At 58.6% G+C, this 17,421-nt stretch overlaps 1 protein-coding gene across 1 annotated transcript in view; it reads right to left on the bottom strand.

Annotated features, from left to right (window-relative positions):
* SDK2 (sidekick cell adhesion molecule 2) overlaps window positions 1-12,953 on the bottom strand; it is a 272,623-nt gene extending 259,670 nt beyond the window's left edge. The window contains exon 1 of the mRNA XM_018063889.1: window positions 12,117-12,953. Coding sequence (XP_017919378.1) covers window positions 12,117-12,180 — 64 coding nt within the window. The 5' untranslated portion in view covers window positions 12,181-12,953. The remainder of the gene's footprint in view (window positions 1-12,116) is intronic.

Genomic DNA, 17,421 nt, shown 5'->3' with positions numbered 1-17,421 from the left:
GGTCCAGGTGCAAGGCACCCCCCTCCAAGGCTTTGGTTAGCCTTTCTTCCGTCCCCAGGTGTCCCAGGGCCTGGGACTGTGGCCTGGGATCTGTGTGTCAGCATCTCAGGGGCATATCTTTGCTTCAGCTGGGACCCCCAGGCTGGGCCCAGAGCCCTCCCACAGCGGAGGCACAGGAGACGTGGAGCCAGGGGCCTGCTCCTGGCACCCCACGGCTGGACATTCAGAGTTCCTGGACAGACAATGGATCCTCACATTGCAGGCGAAGTGGCCGGCACGGGGGCGTGGACAATGGGCCTGTGTTTCTCCCCCACGCCTTCCTGCAGCCGCTCTCAGCCCGGGCGCTGCGAGGGAGGCTGAACCATCAACAGCACAGCGGTGCACCCGACGGGTCCCAAGTGCCGCTGCCCAGCGCCCAGGCCGCGGTCGGGGGCCCCTTATCACACCCTCCCTCTCTCCCTCCCCGGGGCCAAACAATGCTCCTTTTTCCTGAAGGCTTCCGGCCTCTTCTAAGCTCTTCATCCGCCGAGGCCTCAGGAGAAAGGGATTCAGTGCCAACACCTCTCTCCTTCTCTGGACGTCCAGCCTCTGCCTTCCTGGGGCGGGGAGCACTGGCCTCGTCTCGCCCGGGCAGATCTCTCTTCATTAGTGCAATCACATCAGCAGTGACAGCAGCGTATTTACTGCTGCCCCGATGACAGCCATTTGTCACCCAGTGATGCTCAGCCTGGTAATGAGCTTGGGGCAGAGCTAATGAGAGGCGCTCCCCCCGACCCTCCTGGGCAGCTCTGGCCCCGCGCCGGCCTGCCCGCCGGCTCACCCCCCTGCCTACAGCCGCTCCACCAGGGCAGGGAGATGGGCTTCCAAACAGAGAGGCCCAGGCCCACTAGGCTGAGCCCGACAGGAGCCGGGCCAAGTCAGCGAGCATCCGCCAGGAGGGGAGACTTCAAGGTCGATGGAGCAGGAAGGCGTGAGCGCCCGGCACGGTCTCAGGGCAGGAGTCCTTCCTTCAGTCCAGGGCAGGGAGGGCCAAACAGCTGTGATGGGGAAGGCTGGCTGCCCCCAGGGGAGCCTGGGAGTGCGTGGATGCTCTGGGTTCTGCACCCAGAACCCTGAGGGCCTCACGAGGAACCGAGGAAGGGAGTGACTGAAACAGAGCTAGAACGCTTAGGGCTGCAGGGGCCGGGCGTGGAGGGCCGCTGGGATATAGGTGTCACTGTTGCTGTTCAGCCCCCCAGTCGTGCCCGACTCTTTGTGGCCCCATGGACTGCAGCACGCCAGGCCTCCCTGTCCCTCACTGTCTCCTGAAGTTTGCCCAAGTTCACGTCCACTGCATCGGTGATGCCGTCAAGATGCAGATCGCCCTAAGGCCCTGCATTTAAAACATAATTTCCTTTATTTATTTGTGGCCGCGCTGGGTCTTCATTGCTCTTGGCTCGGGCCTTCTCTAGTTGCGATGAGCGGGGTCTTCACTGCGGTGCTCACGCTTCTCGCCACAGGGACTTCTGGTGGGGAGCACGGCCTCTGGGTTTGCAGGCTTCCATCCTGTGCACACGGGCTTAGCAGCGGCAGTTCGCGGGCTCCAGAGCACAGGCTCAGTCGCTGTGGCACACGGGCTGAGCTGCCCCAGGCATGTGAGATCGTTCTGGACCGGGGACTGAAACCATGCTCCCTGCGTTGATAGGCAGAGTCTTAACCACTGGGTCATCAGGGAACTCCGCCGAGGCCCTGCTTTGCCAGAGCACCGTTTCTGGTGACCTCGGCTCTCCTGGAAGGTGTATGCGTGCGAGTAAGAAAGAGCCCTGGGCAGGGGCATGGTTACTACAGCCCAGCGCCTCTCACTGGGAGAGCCTTCGGGCCTTCCCTGAACACCCTGCTCCCAGCTCTTCTTCAGGCACAGTTACGTGGTGGAGCTGAGGTCTGACGCCTTCAGTGGCTCGTCCACTGGAAATTAAAGGGGGAGGTGCCGGAGGCCCCCGGGAGAGGCCGGGAAACAGGCCCCTGATGACATGGAAGCAAACACCAAGCACCCAGACAGCTGAGTCCTCTAGGGACCCAGGAGGCACCAGACCAGTCACGGCGGGTGGTTATGGTGGCCCAGGGTCGATTACGTCCGGGATACAACTATCTTAGGAGGTGGGTATGTATTGATACAACGTTACGGAAACACTTCCACACAAATGGCTGAAATATATTTATGTGTGAGGCATCTTGGACTCTTAATAGACGATTTGACCCGAGAGATCATCTCATTCACGTTTTTCAAAGCCAAGTTTGACTTCTATCCCCGGGGGTTCCAGGAAGCCAGGGGGCGGATGAACCACATCTTCCAGCAACATCAATGGGCTTTAAAATACCCTTTGTGTGTTAAAATAGAATTCAGAGAGACTGAGGAACAGAATGCAAAATCTCGGATATTAAAAAAAGGAAAAGGTGGTGTGGCCGGTCCCAAGGTGGGTGTCCACTCTCCTCCACCCCTAGAGCCCTTCACAGGAGAGCTTGGAAATGCTGTTGCTACGCCCCCATGCTTTCCCACGGAGGACCTGGGGAGCCAGGAGGGGCCCAGCGAGAATGAACCCTGGCCTCCGAGGCCGCGCGGCGTCACAAGCCTTCTTCCGTCTCTCTATCGTCACTGTTACCCCTGCTTCCAGGGGTTAACTTCATTAATGGCGAACAATAATTTATGTCTAACACCTCGCTCCTTGCTGATGAAGGGTTATTATCTAAACTCAAGGAGTTTATAATTAAAGAAATCAGTCACACACACACACGAAGAGATAATTCAGAATCAACAAGACCGAGTGTCAGATGAGACATCCAGGCTGTCGGTATCTGAGTGGCTCAGGGGTACTTGGGAAGACGTATTCCAGCCGGGGGTGGGGGGTGGGGGAGGAGGGAAGGGCGCTGATGGCCTGGGCAGGCAAGGTCGGGGTGAGGGGAGACTGCAGCTGTGCAGAGGGCAGACTGGGGCCGGCTTGGCGGTGGTACCCAGTGGAAAAAGCCAAGAGGGCAAAGGTCCATCAGTAGGGTGTGGAGGAGGAGAGACGCAAGAGGTCCCAGCCTTCCGATCCTACTGTTAAGACCCCCATGGGATGGGGCTCCCCTAGCGATCCAGTAGTTAAGACTTTGCCTTCTAGTGTGGGGGGTGTGGGCTCGATCCCCAGTCCGGGAGCTAAGATCCCACATGCCTTGTGGTCAAACAAACCAAAGTAAAACATAAAAAAACAGAAGCGATGTTGTAACATTCAGTGAAGACTTTAAAAATGGTCCACATAGAAAAATCTCAAAAACAAACCAAAAAAACCCAATGGGAGAATAGATGGGGCCTCTAGAAAGAGGTCTGAGTTTCTCCGAGACAGGCGAGGCCATGCCAGCCTGCAGCCGGTGCCCTGGCAGAGCACCCACCCGAGCCGGGGCAGAGCCTGGGGTCCCACTTGACGGCTCCCTAATCCCCAAGCAGAGCGGCAAGGTGAGCGAGTCGCGAACGTGGATGTCTCAACAGGATCAAAAGCTGTGACCTAAGAGGCAGTTAGGGCCTCCCTGGTGGCTCAGACGGTAACACGTCTGCCTGCAATGCGGGAGAGCCGGGTTCGATCCCTCGGTCGGGAAGATCCTCTGGAGAAGGAAATGGCAACCCACTCCAGTACTCTTGCCTGGAAAATCTCACGGATGGAGCCTGGTAGGCTACAGTCCATGGGGTCGCAAAGAGTCGGACACAACTGAGTCACTTCACTTCACTTCACTTCAAGAGGCAGTGAGTTGACCTGCCCTCGCTACCTCTTATGGACAAGTCAAGGGACTTTGGCAAGTGGCTTCATGCCTCTGAACTTGCTAACAAGGTGAGTAACTGAATACTTTCTGGCCCACACCCTTCACAGGTTGGGATAAAGAGGAAACTGAGATGCCCGTGAGCATTGCCCGCAGACAACTGAGTTTCTAGGAAAGGATCCCGTGAAGATGTCCACCTCAAGGTCTGAAGAGCAGATAACAGCTCCATATCTGGGTTCCCCGTGGTATATCTGCATGTTATGCTGGAGGCGGGCAATGTCTCAACCAAAGAAATAGATCCCTAATAGTGGAAGCTGAGATGCCAACTGGCAGGTCTGTGCAAGATAAAGGGAGCGGAGGTATTTGGTGACAGGGCACAAGATAAATTGCAGCCCCGAAGCTGACTTTGTTTCCTTGACACCAAGATGCCAGTAATGACACCGCTGTACAACTCACTCAGTGTTCACCATGCACGGAGCTCAAACCCTGTTACAACCCAGTGAGCTTAGGACAGCTGTGTCTCCATTTGACAGATGGAAAAACCGAGGCCCAGGGAGGCCGTGTACCTTATCCAGGGTCACCCAAGCAGTAAATGACGGGAAAATGAATTCAGGGAGTCTTCTATGTCTCAGGCCCCTTATGGGCCCACACTATCCCATCTGGACCCTCTGGAGGCACATTCTAAACCGCCCCTTGTGGTTCGAAGCAGGAAATAGACACCTGGACCAGACTCAGAACCGGCTTACCTTACCCGGGGACAAGCCCAAGCAGGCAGGCGCCACGGCTCAGACTCCGGACAACACAGCCCCCTCCCACAGAGGAGTCTAGGTGCGGGGGATCCGGGGTCGTGGCTCCAGCAGGCCCCTGAGAGTCTCTGTGTTCACCCCAGAAGCTGAACTCTGCGAATGGGTTGCACTGCGGCCAGTAATACTTCCTCCTTTTCGGATTATCACATCATCAAAATTTCATCACCCCTCTGGGTCACTAATAGCTTCCTAAATGGATCAAACTTTAATTGCTTCTCTCCTCCACCCCCATTCAGCTTAGAAGACTCTGAAGCTCAGCCACGGGGCAGCCAGTCATGAACACTGCCCAAGGGCCCCTCAGGAGACTCCCCTAACATGTCCAGGTGCTCCCACCCCCCAGGAGGGAGGCCAGGGCAAAGCAGGAGAGGAGGCGAGGGAGGAAGGGGCTGCCCTCCTGAAGGCTCACGTTCTGCCAGCTGACGGAACCAGGGCAGAGATGAGAGCCAGGAGGGTCAGGAGCAGGAGGAGGAGCTCCCAGGGTGATTTCCAAACTCCACGCCCATCCCGGGACCAGACCCTGCCTGCCAACAGCACCGCGGGCCTAGCACCTCTCATTGGGAAGACATCAGTGAAGGAGACTGTGGAGGCACAGGCCAGCCCGGGCAGTGGAAAGACGTCCCGCCGAGCCCCAGGTTCAAATCCTGACTTCCCAGCTGTGGGGCCTTGGGCAGGTAATCGCTGTGAGACTCAGTTTACCCACACACCGGAGGTGAAGGAGGGTGGAGGCAGGCCAGGACGGCATCACGTGTGAGCTGGCTTCCCCTCTGGACATCCCCAGGACGGGGTGTGCTCAGGGTCTCAGTCGTGTCCATCTCTTTGCGACCCCATGGACTGTAACCCTCCAGGCTCCTCCGTCCGTGGGATTTCCCAGGCAAGAGTACTGGAGTGGGGCGCCACTTCCTATGCCAGGGGACCTTCCCCACCCGGGGACTGAATCCACGTCTCCTGCATCGGCAGGCGGGTTCTCTACCACTGCGCCACACCCCACCTGGGACGGGAAGTGAAGTGAAGTGAAGTCGCTCAGTCGTGTCCGACTCTTTGCAACCCCACGGACTGTAGCCTTCCAGGCTCCTCTGTCCATGGGATTTTCCAGGCAGTCTACTGGAGTGGATTGCCATTTCCTTCTCTAGGATGGGAAGGAGCAGCCAAATCGCTCTACTTTGGGGAAAAAGCAAGCGAAAGTGAAGCAAGAGGAAGACATGGGAGAAATACGGAGGAAAGATACCATGGGGGTGGGGGGGGGGACCCGGAAACAAAATGCAACCTGAGACCCAATCTGAAGACCCTTCGGCAGGGCAGACGAAGAAGTGCAGACGCAGTTAAATTAGCTTATTAAGTGCCTGTGGTGTGTCAGGCTCCACGCTGAGCGCTCTGCTTGTGCTATCTCACTTACTTCTTGTATTACAAACAAGCCAACGGGGCTTGAGCGTCTACGCGATGGAACGCAAAGTGGCAGAGACTAACCCAGAGTGACAGAGCTGGAACCCAGGTTGGCCCAGCTCCAAGCCACTGGCCACCCTACACGCCCCCTCTCAACAGCATAACGAGGAAAAAAACAACTCAAAAGGCAGGGAAGAAACAGCACTGGCTAGGGGCGGCTCAGGGGGGTTGCCTGAGGGATGGCCCTGTTTTGGGTTAAGTGACTGTTCTATATGAAATGCCCTTCTTGAGACCAGTGTCGCCCCTGCGGTTGTGAGGAAGGCTCGGCATCACCAGTGTGCGCTGAGATGCTCTTTTTCCAGCACAGGGAAGCCTGCACTCCCCAGCTCCCTTGTTCTGGAAAGGACCACTGGGTGGGGACCACGTGATCAGCTCTGGCCAATGGGCTGCAAGGGGAAGTGAGCCCGACTAGAGCGTTTAATTGCAGATGCAAGTCTTCCCCTCTCATGTGTTTCAAAAGGTGCCTCCACGCCTGGCTGGGCATTACCCAAGCCTCCTACCAGTCCTGCCAATATCCTCCCTATAGAAAGATGGAGTCTGGATGACAGGGATTCAGCAAGGGCCCAACCCAGAGGGCAGGATGCTATAGGCAGCTGTACCTGGAAGGCCAGAGGTGGGAAAAGCTGGGAAGAGGGGCGAGGAAGTCTGAGCACCGGCTCCTGGCTCAAAAGAAACAGTATTCTCGATGGACATGTACACACTGCTAATATTTAAAACGGATAACCAGGACCTCCCCACCGGTCCAGTGGTTAAGAATTCGCCTTCTTAGGCAGGGGATGCAGGTTTGATTCCTGGTCAGGGAACTAAGATCCCACATGCCTCATGGCCAAAAAACCAGAACATTAAAAAAAAAAAAAACCCCAAAACCCAGAAGCAATATTGTAACAAGTTCAAGAAAGACTTTAAAACAAACGAAAAAAAGGATAACCAAAAAGGACCTACTATATGGCACAGAGAACTCTGCTCAACATTAGGTCACAACCTAAACGGGAAAAGAATTTGAAAAAGAACAGATACACGTATATGGGTAACTGAACTGCTTCGCTGCACTCTTGAAACTCTGTACCCCTGGCTCAGGGAACTGGATGAGACAAGCTGGGCAGCCCCTGCCTCGCTTTGCCCCGGGACCCTGAGCAGCCCTGGGGGTCTCTTGCTCAGCCTCACTCACCAGCCTGGCTCACTGGCCCCGCCTTCCGCCCCCAGTGGACAGAAGTGGGTGGGAGGCAGAGCAAAGGCTGGGATGTCTCAGCAACCAGGCTCATTTTCCTTTCCATTACAGGCTGCGGGGCCGCCGCTGGCCCACTTGTTGCTATTGGCATCCCAAGGCCCCAGATTTATGATGACTCATTCCCCCAGCCTCGGGGCCGTCTGCGGCAACACGCTCCAGGCGGGGCCAGGGTGGAAATCCCACAGGCAGCACCCTAACACCCAGTGTCAGTTCCAACTCACTTTTCCAACTCCCTAAGGGGGCCCGGAGTCAGAGGGAGTGGTGAGGAGGGGAAGGAAAGGGGGTGGTTCCAGTCAATCAGAGGATCCCTGCAAGGGCTAGAAAACCAGCCCCGGGAAGGCTCACCAACACAAGGCACAGCTGTCTAACAACCAGCTTGTTTTGTGATGTAGTGAGCCCCCTGTTGCCAGGGGTATGCAAGTAGAGATCACATGGCCACTTGCCCCAGGCTTGTGGACAGGGTGGGGTCAGCACTGGAAGGTTTTTTGTGTTTCAAGTCAAAGGAACTGATCCATGTAAGTCCCAAGGACAAAGAACAAGTTCACTATTACTGTTTAGCTTACAGCCCAACTGTGTTCCACGGTACGAGATCGAATGCATACCAATATGCAGTTTAACACATTATTTTAAAGTCAGCCTCAGGCACTGTTTAAACAGAGAACTGCTGTAAAGGACTTGGCCTCTTTCCCAGCCTCCCTTTCTTGATGGAACAAGGTTGCCGGCCCCTACTTTGGCCTTCCAGCAGAGGACATAAAGGAGAGGCGGTCGATAAATATTTGCTGTACAAATGCATGAAAGGGAGCGTTTCGGAGGCAGGTATCAGGCTGCCAGCACGACTCAGTTCTCTGGGTGGGGGTCCTGAGTCTGTCCATCCCAGGTGGGGGCGAGGCTTCTCGGGCCAAGGCAAAGCACCAAACTGTGTCGCTGTTCGAACCACAGCCAGAAGTGTTCCGGACTGCCCAGCCGAAGCCCGAGGGCACAGAGGGCGAGGTCTGTGCGGGCCGGAGAGCCACTTTTCTGGCCCTGGGAGAAGGGAAGGAGGGGAACACCCCCCCTCACCACCAGGCCCACCATCACGTGGACCTCCTGACACATGGCAGCTGAGCCCCAGGCAAGCATGCCACTCGGCCTCGTGGTAATTAGTAAGGAGCCCTGATCAATAAGTTATTTTTTGCTGTCAGTAATTAATAATTACAGCTTAGCCACACCATGTAATTAAACTTTCATCCTGTTCCCGTGAGTGCTGTTGGGCTTTCATTGTGATTACCTCCTAGCACTAAACTTTCTCCCTCCAGAGCCTCCAGGAGCCTCCAGGAGCCTCCAGGGCTGCTGGACCTCCCGGTCCTCCACTGCTTGGCTCCCTCAGCTCAGACTCCCCTCCGTGAACCTTCTGGGCCAGCTGGCTGGGCTGCAGCTTCCAGCCTCTGGGCCTCCCCGGGATGTTCCAATAGCAGTGGTCAAGTCTCCGAGGCACGTGAGACATCTTGCCAGGTGCTTAAGATGCAACCACCCTCCAATGCAAGAGCCTGGGAGGCCGGACCAGCACTGCCAGAGGGCGCTTTAAGTCACAGTGATGTGGCCACAGAGCGAAGTCAAGGAAGGGTCTTGGGTAAGGGAAAGGTATTCAAGGCCTTTTCGGTGGGTGGCCAGCAACCCACTCCTCGTGGTCCCTTGTTGCTACTGCTGCTAATTCGCTTCAGTCGTGTCCGACTCTGTGCAATCCCACAGACGGCAGCCCACCAGGCTCCCCCGCCCCTGGGATTCTCCAGGCAAGAACACTGGAGTGGGTTGCCATTGCCTTCTCCACGTGGTCCCTTGGCTTAGAGTAAAAACAATCATGATAACAACAATAACAATCACTCTTTATTAAGCACCTTCTAGGGCTTTCCCCAGGTGCCTCAGTGGTAAAGAACCCATCTCTAATGCAGGCGATGTGGGTTCAATCCCCAGGAAAGGAAGATCTCCTGGAGGAAGAAATAGCAACCTACTCTAGTATTCTTGCCTGGAGGATCCCGTGGACAGAGGAACCTGGCCAGCCGCGGTCCATGGGGTCACAAAAGAGTCGGACTCAACTGAGGGTCTAAACAGCAACGACAACAAGCGCCTTCTATGTACCAGGCTCTTGCTGGGCGCTCCCAGGATACCTGGTTCCCTCTTATGGACTCAGCTCTTTTTACACATCACTGCACTTAGTTTGGGAAATACACAGGACCCTTGTGACACTGAGTTTCAGCGGAAATGGGCAAATGGTAGCTTTCAGTATAAACAGGTAACGTTGCCAGGACCTGAAGAAACAACAGGGCTCAGTGGAGATGAGGTCTGGCCCTGGCCAGTGAGAGGTTTGTCCCCAGAGAGGAAGACTGCTTGGTTCCCCTCTATATCACGACTGAAGAACAGGGTTCATGGGCTCAAAAGTGACAGACAGGGCCAGAGGCTTTTGATGTACTTAGTCGCTCAGTCGTGTCCAAGTCTCTGCAACTCCATGGACTGCAGCCCGCCAGGCTCCTCTTTCCATGGGAATTCTCCAGGCAACTACCCACAAAGGGTTAACAGCACAAAGAGAGGCAAAGGAGAAACTCCGAACCCCAGAGCAGATAAGCAGCGACCCTGGAGCTCCATGCCTGACCCTCCTAACCCGACACACGAGGCAACACAGCCCCCAGGCCTGGGCCGAGACCAGACTTCCCCACAATGCCCTGCATGGCCTGCTACCACGCGACAATGGGATCAGGGGACCCCACGGAGGCTGGAAACACTCTCTGGGGGCCAGAGAGCACGGATGGCGCGGCGGGGGCCTGGGCAGCCACACTCAGGCGGGCAGCCGACAAGAGAAGTGGGAGAGGGAGTGAATCGGAGACCTTAACTGCTTCTGATGGGCCAGCCCCTCCCATCGGAAGCACGGGACACAAGGTGGCCTGGCTTTCAGCAGGGCAGATTCGAGGGCGCTTGGCCTTAGGTGGGGCTGGGCCACGTGTGGAGGTGGGACGTGGAAACGACTCGGTGACATGCAAGGAGAGGCTTCAGGGGCCCTGGGGACTCCTGACAAGCTGGGTCCTGGGTGGGACAAGAACTAGAGAGCCGGCTGCCCAGGGACACCATGGGGTTACTGGAGTCTGTGCAGTAATTAAGTTGGAACATCCAGACAGAGTCCTCCCTGTGTGCTGGCTTTCAGCTAGTAACCCCACCGGCATCTCAGAACAGAGCTGGGACGTGTCCTAGGGCACACTGACCTGTTCCTGTTGTCAGCCTCACTATCCTCTCGCGGGCCCTCAGAAGAAGGACCCTGTCCTAGGGGCCACCTCAGCTGCAGATGACCCTCACTGAAGGGGGAAAGGGGCTTAGAACTCACCTGGTCTGGGTTCTGACTCCTGCCCCCAGTAGCTTGGGGCGAGTCACCTAAGGTCCCAGACCTCAGTCTTGCCATCTGTTAAATGGCTACTAGAACAAGATGACCTCTGAAGTCCCTGCCTGCTGGAAGATTTTACGATGATCGTAAAAATAATAATAACTTTTATTACCTTACATTTGCAGGGCCCCGTTACAAAATTTCTAAGTGCTTTAACATAAATTACGCTGTAAAATCCTCCCCTCAACCCTGTGAGTGAGGGCTGATTATTTTTAATCTCTTTGATCTCAGCTCTCTGGAGCGCCTGACGCTGGGGGTATGGGGGTCCCTTCTTCCCTGCCGTTCTGGGACCCCAGAGATGGGGTGAGGCCCTTTTGAGGCTGGAGCCTTCGCAGACCGGAGCCCCCTAGCCCCGCCACCTCCCCGCCCAGTACCCCCAGAGGCGGGTCCAGATCCCCTCCCGAGCCTGGACGAGGCAAGGCCAAGCCCGGGAAGGGAGTCCTGAGCTCAGCCCAGGCTTCGTCTCTCTCCGCCCCCAGCAGGCGCCGCTCGGACACCGCGGGCACCGCGGTCTGGATCCGCCAACACCAAAGGCAAGAGGCACTGGCGCAGCCGCCCTCCCCCGCGGGGACCTGCGGGAGGGCTCGGGGATGTCTGGGTACCCGCCCTCCGGAGCGGGGCAGAGCGGATCACGCCTCCTCCTCGGCCCTGACAGCCCCACCCCCAAAGCCGCCCGCCCCTCTCCACCCGGAGGCCGCTCCCCGCAGCTACAGGTCAGAGCGGCGGCTGCAGACACAACTGGGCGGCAGAGGCAGGATGCTGAGTGTGTGTCTGGAGAGAGCGGGAGGGGAGACGGCCTCAGACCGCCCAGGGCACCGCCCCCCAGTGGGTCGCGGGCTGAGCTCCCGACCTCGGCTCCGGCGCGCACCCCGAAGCACCCCCGGCCCCGGCGGCCGGCCAGGCAGCCGGGTGCGGGCTCCGGGACGTGCAGGCCCCCAACTGCCCTCCCGCGGCGTCCAAGCCGGCACCCCGCACTCTGCTCCGGCTCTTTCCAACCGCCCTGCAGCCTCCCTCTCTTGCCCTGGGGTGGCCAGCGCGTGCCCGGCGGGGCCTTGCCCGTCCCCGAGGACTCCGAGCCGGGGCCCAGGAGCCGCCTGAGCCGCTGGGTGCCGCCGGGCTTTGAGCCCCCCAAGGAAGGGCCGCCCCTCCCACGCCAGCCCGAGGGCGCTCGCAGCGGGCGGGGTGGGTGGTAGCGACCCCCACCCACTCCTCTAAGGCTCTTCTCAGCCTCCACGGGCGACGCCTCCTTACACGGACCCCTACCTTCTCTCATTCGGAAGCCACAAGTCTCAACAAGACCGCCCCATGCCCCGAAAAAGAGCTCCCAAACTCGGGGAACGGATCCTGAAACTCCCGGGAGAGGGCTCTGCCCCGGCCAAGACCCGGGTCCCGGAGGCCGTCGTGAGGCCAGCGGGCTCCCGCCCCCCGCCCCCTCTTCCCCACCCCACGTGGGGGTGACCCCCCATACCTTGGGCTCCGGTCGCGCGGATCCGGTAAAGGGCCACCAGCGTCCAGATGAGCAGTCCCCACATGGTGACCAGCCTTGTTTCCGGAGGGTCTCTTCCGTACTGTTTTATAATCCTGGTGGGGTTCGGTCCCCCGCGGCTCCAATCCGGAGCGGTACCCACCCGGGAGGGGCGTTGCTGGCGACCCCGACCGTTCCTCCTCTTCTTCAGTCCAAGTCCGATCCCCGGTGGCGCGCCGGGAAGGCGAGGGGCGAGCAAGGAGACGGAGGAGAGGCCGCTCTCGGTCTCGGGGCGCCTACCCCCTGAGCGCCCCAACTCCGACTTCTCCCGCGCAGGGCCGCCTCGGCGATCCGGCCGGGTCGCGGGCTGGTCTCCGGAATAAACCGACAACTTCGGGAAACTTCCTCCGGTGGCCACGTTGCCCGCCCCCCGCCCCCTCCCCGCCCCCTGGTTGGGTGCTCGGCGCGGACGCAGTCACCGCCGATCCGGGCGCCGGGCCCCCGGGGCCGGGCGGGAGGCGAGCGCGGCGGTGGACGCGGCTGCTGGGCTTCTTTCAGGGGCGCGGGGTTCGGGGGGCGCGGTGAGCGTAGCGGTCCGAACCTCCCTAGGGCTGAAGTTTTCTTCTCTCTAACTTTGCAGCCGGCATCTGGCGGGGCCGAGCCACCCTTCTTGGCTCCACTGCCCCGGCGTCCAGTCCGGGGACTCTCGGTCCCTCCCGGGGCCGCCCGGCCCGGGCGCGCCCTCGGCTCCGCGCCCAGTGGGCTAGCAAACTTTGCGGGTCCAGCGGCCCGGCGCGCCGCCCCGCGCGCCCATGTCCGCGCCGGCTGCGGGGCGGCGGGGACGGCTGGTGGGCTCGGCGATCCCGGCTGGTGGCCGGCGCCCGGGCGCGGAGGCTCCTGCCGGCCAGAGGCTGGAGCTCAGCGGCTCTGCCCTCCGCCGCTCCCCGGCCGGAGCTCTCGGCGAGACCCGCGGAGAGCCCGGCGGGCGGCCCCGGATCCGGGGGCGCGGCGCCTCCTCGGACGCCCGGCGCGCGCCGACCGCCCGGGCCGGAGAAGCAGCGGCCGCCGCCGCGCCCGCCTCAGCGCCTCGGCCGCGTCGCCGCCGCCTCCCGCCTCCGCCGCTCGCTGGCCGAACCCGCCGCCCTCGGCTTCCCGGGCTCGGCGTCCGGAGAGCCGCTCCTGCCTGCGCCGAGCGGGAGCTGCGGGGGCAGCGCGAGCCGGGGACGAGCGCGGCGGAGGCGGAGGCGGAGACGCGGCGAGGGGGGCCGAGCGCTACCCCGTGGCCGCGACTGGAGAGCAGCCTGCGCGCGGGGAGGGGGAGCGGCGGCGGCGGCGGCGGCGGCCCCGAGCCAGGCCCGGGAGCGAGCCCCGCGGAAACGCGAGCCGTTTGCGCGGCTGCGGGCGCCCGGCGTCTCCGGGACCCGCCGGAGGGCAGCAGTGGAAACCTGGAACCTTAGCCGGGTGGGATGCGCTCAGAGCCCCTGGGGTCTCTTGCCCAGCCTGCCCTTCCAGCCTCGAAGCGGTATCCCCATCTCAGAGGCCTCATTCGACCTCTCTCCCCAGCTGGGAACCCCAACACCCTTCCCGGACGCTGAGTAACACGGGTGGACGGAAAGCCGGGAACAGGGGTTCAGTCAACTGGTCGATTTCAGTTTCCCGTTCCCAGGTCAGGCTTTCAAAAGTCTGGAACCGCTCAGGGCGGAGAGCAAGACGAAAGAGGCAGGGGACTTACAGATGGCCCAGAAAGTGAAGTTGGTGCCAAGGCATATGAATCCTTTGTTTCTTCTTCTTAAAAAAAAAATTTTTTTTTTTTTTTTCCTTTTGAGCTTTCTTGCAAAGAGTAGAACGGTAAATTAGAGAAGCTATAAAAAGGAAGCTCGGAGGTTTCCTTCCTGATGGACCAGAGAAGTCAGCTGAACTCAGGAACTGAGCCCAGCATTCCCGAGGCAGACGCCCAGCGCGGGATTCCAGGACTCAGTTACACAGTCCTGGGTACTCGACAGCCTTGTTTTCAGGGACCCCTTCCTGCATGAAAACACCCATCTGTGTATGTTGAAAATAATATTTATGACTGTGTTGGCACAGAGACGAATATATTAATATTACATATTGAAACCATTTTCTTCAACCTGAAAGTTCATCGATTTCTCCTGATTTTAAAAGAAAGGAAAACATTTCCCTGCCGTGTTGCTGGTGCTGCACCGGCGGAGCCGCGTGGCGTCTCCCTGTCCCCTTGGTGTTTCTGCTGAGAGCAAAGAGCCGCGGAGATTCCACCTGCGGGCACCGGGCTTTTGTCCTCTCTCTCCCTGGCGGCCCTTTCCACCCCAGAGGGCATCCTTTCTGATTGCTGTGGAGCAGACACAGCCCTGCCAAGCTTTTATCACTTTTATATTCCCGTCTCACCTGCCTCGGAAAAAGAATCCTGGGCCGCCTCTGAAAGCAGCTGAGAAGCCAGCCTGCTTTACCTATGTGCTTCCATTGCCTAATCAAACAATATTTCATGACTTTCTGCCCCCCATGGAAACCTGTGCTTCATCCCAGGCTGAAGTCCTTCTGACTGGCTGATGAGTAAAGGGGCGGGGGGGCGGGGAGCTTCGAGGGGCCCGCCTTCGTCTTACTGGCCGTGTCATTGCTGGCTGCTTGGGGATGACCAGCTGGGGCCTCGCACACGCCTGCCTGCGCTCACTGCCCCGTCCTGGGGCTCAGGCCCTTCCCAGACCTCAGAGAACAGCTGTCCACAGGATGCTGTTACCCTCTCTGCTCACAGAGGGGGCCTGAGAGCCGGATTTGCAGAAACCTCTGCTTCTCAGCCAGCAAAGGACCTGCAGAAAGGCTGATCTCCATTCTCTGAGAGTGGGCTCTCCCATCCACCCGAACGGCCACCTTCCTCGTGTCCAGTCCCAGACTTCGGCTGCCAGGAGTCTGAACCAGATGCTCCTAGGAGCTCTGAACAGCATTTATTTCTCTGTCAAAAGAGACATGGTTGCACAATTGTGTGTAGCCCCATGCACCTTCTTCTGGGACTTTAATCCCCACAGGCCAGGGCTGAGCACCAGCCCGTGGTGGCTGGTGGTGGAGGAGGCGTCCTTCTGTGTCGGAAGCCTCCAGGCGTGCCTGCTTGTTAGAGAGCGAAGAGGACGGTACCCTTCGAGCAAATCTTTGTGTCCGTCCATCTGAGACTGTCTCCCGCCTCGGCCTGTAGGCGCACAGACAGGAAGGGAACTGACTTTACTTCTGAGAGTTTCCCTGGCCCAGGAGGAGGCTGAGCAGGGAGCCTGCCACAGTGAGAGGGGCTAGTTACGGAGAAAGTCACTTGCAGACACCATGACCTCATTCTTGCCAGTAGTGGTGTAATTAGAGGTTGCAAGCGGTGCAGTTACAGTGGGGACCCTATCAGGAGGAGCCGCGTGGCTGTTCCAGGCTCTCCTCTGCCTCCTGGCCCCTTTTAATTTGAGTCTGTGGGTACAGCTCTCCCGGAAAGCTTGGCGGCACAGGATCTGGGGCTTTCCCCTCATTTATATCCCACCTCCCTACATCCCCAGAGCAGGCAGGCCCGCAGAAGGCTCCTTCTTGGCGACGCTCTCCCCATCCCTTCCAGTCTGTAAATTCAAGGTGGTGGGTGGGCACAGCCACTGAGATGAGCACAATTCATTTCAAATGAGAAGGAAAGGCCAGGGTCACCCCGCTGCCCCCGCCCCCTCTCCCATTCCAGGGGGATGCTGTGCGTTTAAAACGTCATCCTTGTAGAAAAACCTGTGTGAGGGCCCCAAACAGGACCACGCTTTCTTAGCCTTCCATCCCACACATCCCAGCCCGTGCAGGAGCATTACTGCAGAACTTGGCCAAGGAACCTTCGGTGTGGGAGGTGAATTACACCGTGTGCCAGCCAAGAGCGGGGAGACCAAGCCCAGGATGGTCAGATGGAGCTGTTCAATTTCACAGAAGGCTAAGATCCTCCCCACCACCCTTAAGCCTCCAGCCCGTCTTCTGCCCCATCCTACACACAGAAACCAAAGGGTAGGCTGGGTCAGCTCTTCAGTAAGATTATTATAGTTTTTTTTTCCCCCGATTTTCTATTATCGCAAATATAATAACAACGAGAACAGAGTGTTCTTTTGCAGGGCCAGGCGAACCCTCCACCTGCAGGGACCAGGCGGGAGGCAGTGATCCTGCAGAGGCAGACACGTGTGCCCTCCCTGTCCTACTCCCTCATCCCTGCTTCCCAAGGTGCTCCAGGGGCCACCCGCAGCCGGAAGCCCTCTCCAGGGGTTAGTTTGCCGAGGATGAGACTTAGAAGAGTGAGCCTCAAGAGGAGGGGAAAAGGACTAGATCAGACTCCATCTAGAAGGAGGACTTCCCAGGGGGCGCGAGTGGTAAAGAGCTCACCTGCCAGCGCAGGATGTAAGAGACGCGGGTTCAATCCCTGGGTCGGGAAGGTCCCCTGGAGGAGGGCATGGCAACTCACTCCAGTGTTCTTGCCTGGAGAATCCCATGGACAGAGGAGCCTGGCGGGCTACAAAGAGTCGGACACGACTGAGCAACTTAGAACACAGGCCATCTAGAAGAAAGAAGAAAGAGAGACCAGAAGAGTTAGGGTTGAAATGGCTTTTATTTATTTTTGGCAGCACCTTGCAGCATGTGGGATCTTACTTCCCTAACCTGGGATTGAACCCTCGCCCCCTGTGGCTGCAGTGCAGATTCTCAACCACTGGACCATTAGGGAAGTCCCTGAAGTGGTCCTTAAACTACAGGTTTCAGGGCAGAAATACTTCCCAGACCCATCCTTCCCTCTCCCCCTTCCCCCTTCCTCCCCACTCCTTCCCCCCCTTCCCCTCCTCCACAGCATCTCATTCCCTGCTGTTCTTGGGGTTGCCATGGGCACCTCTGAGAAAGGTCCCACAGAGCAGGGACCCTCAGCAGAGCCATCTCTGACCTACCTGAAGGGAACTCAGACAACTAATTGCCTTGAAACACGGCTCCTGGTAAATAATTAACGGCATTCTTTTGTTTGTTTGTTTGTTCTCTTTTGAGGGCGGAGAAAGGGATGGAGTCAAGTTGATCGAGAGGTTTATTAGTCTCCATCGGAAAAGAGGGATGCTCTGGGGTCCTGTCTCAGGCAGCTGGGGCTTCCCTGACCAAATGCCACAGGCTGCTGGCTGGGAAGTCCAAGGTCAAGGGGCTGGTGTAGTCAACTCTTGGGGTAGGCTCTCCCCATGGCATGTAGAGCCCCACTTTCTTGCTGTGTCTTCATGTGGGAGAGAGAGTGGGGAGGGGAGGGAGAGGCTGGAGAAAGGGAAAGAGCTCTGGG

The sequence above is a fragment of the Capra hircus genome, chromosome 19 (assembly GCF_001704415.2).
Source record: "Capra hircus breed San Clemente chromosome 19, ASM170441v1, whole genome shotgun sequence".
Taxonomy (NCBI): Eukaryota; Metazoa; Chordata; class Mammalia; order Artiodactyla; family Bovidae; genus Capra; species Capra hircus.
Note: the sequence above shows the minus strand (reverse complement) of the source record. Positions and strands in the feature narration are given on the sequence as shown.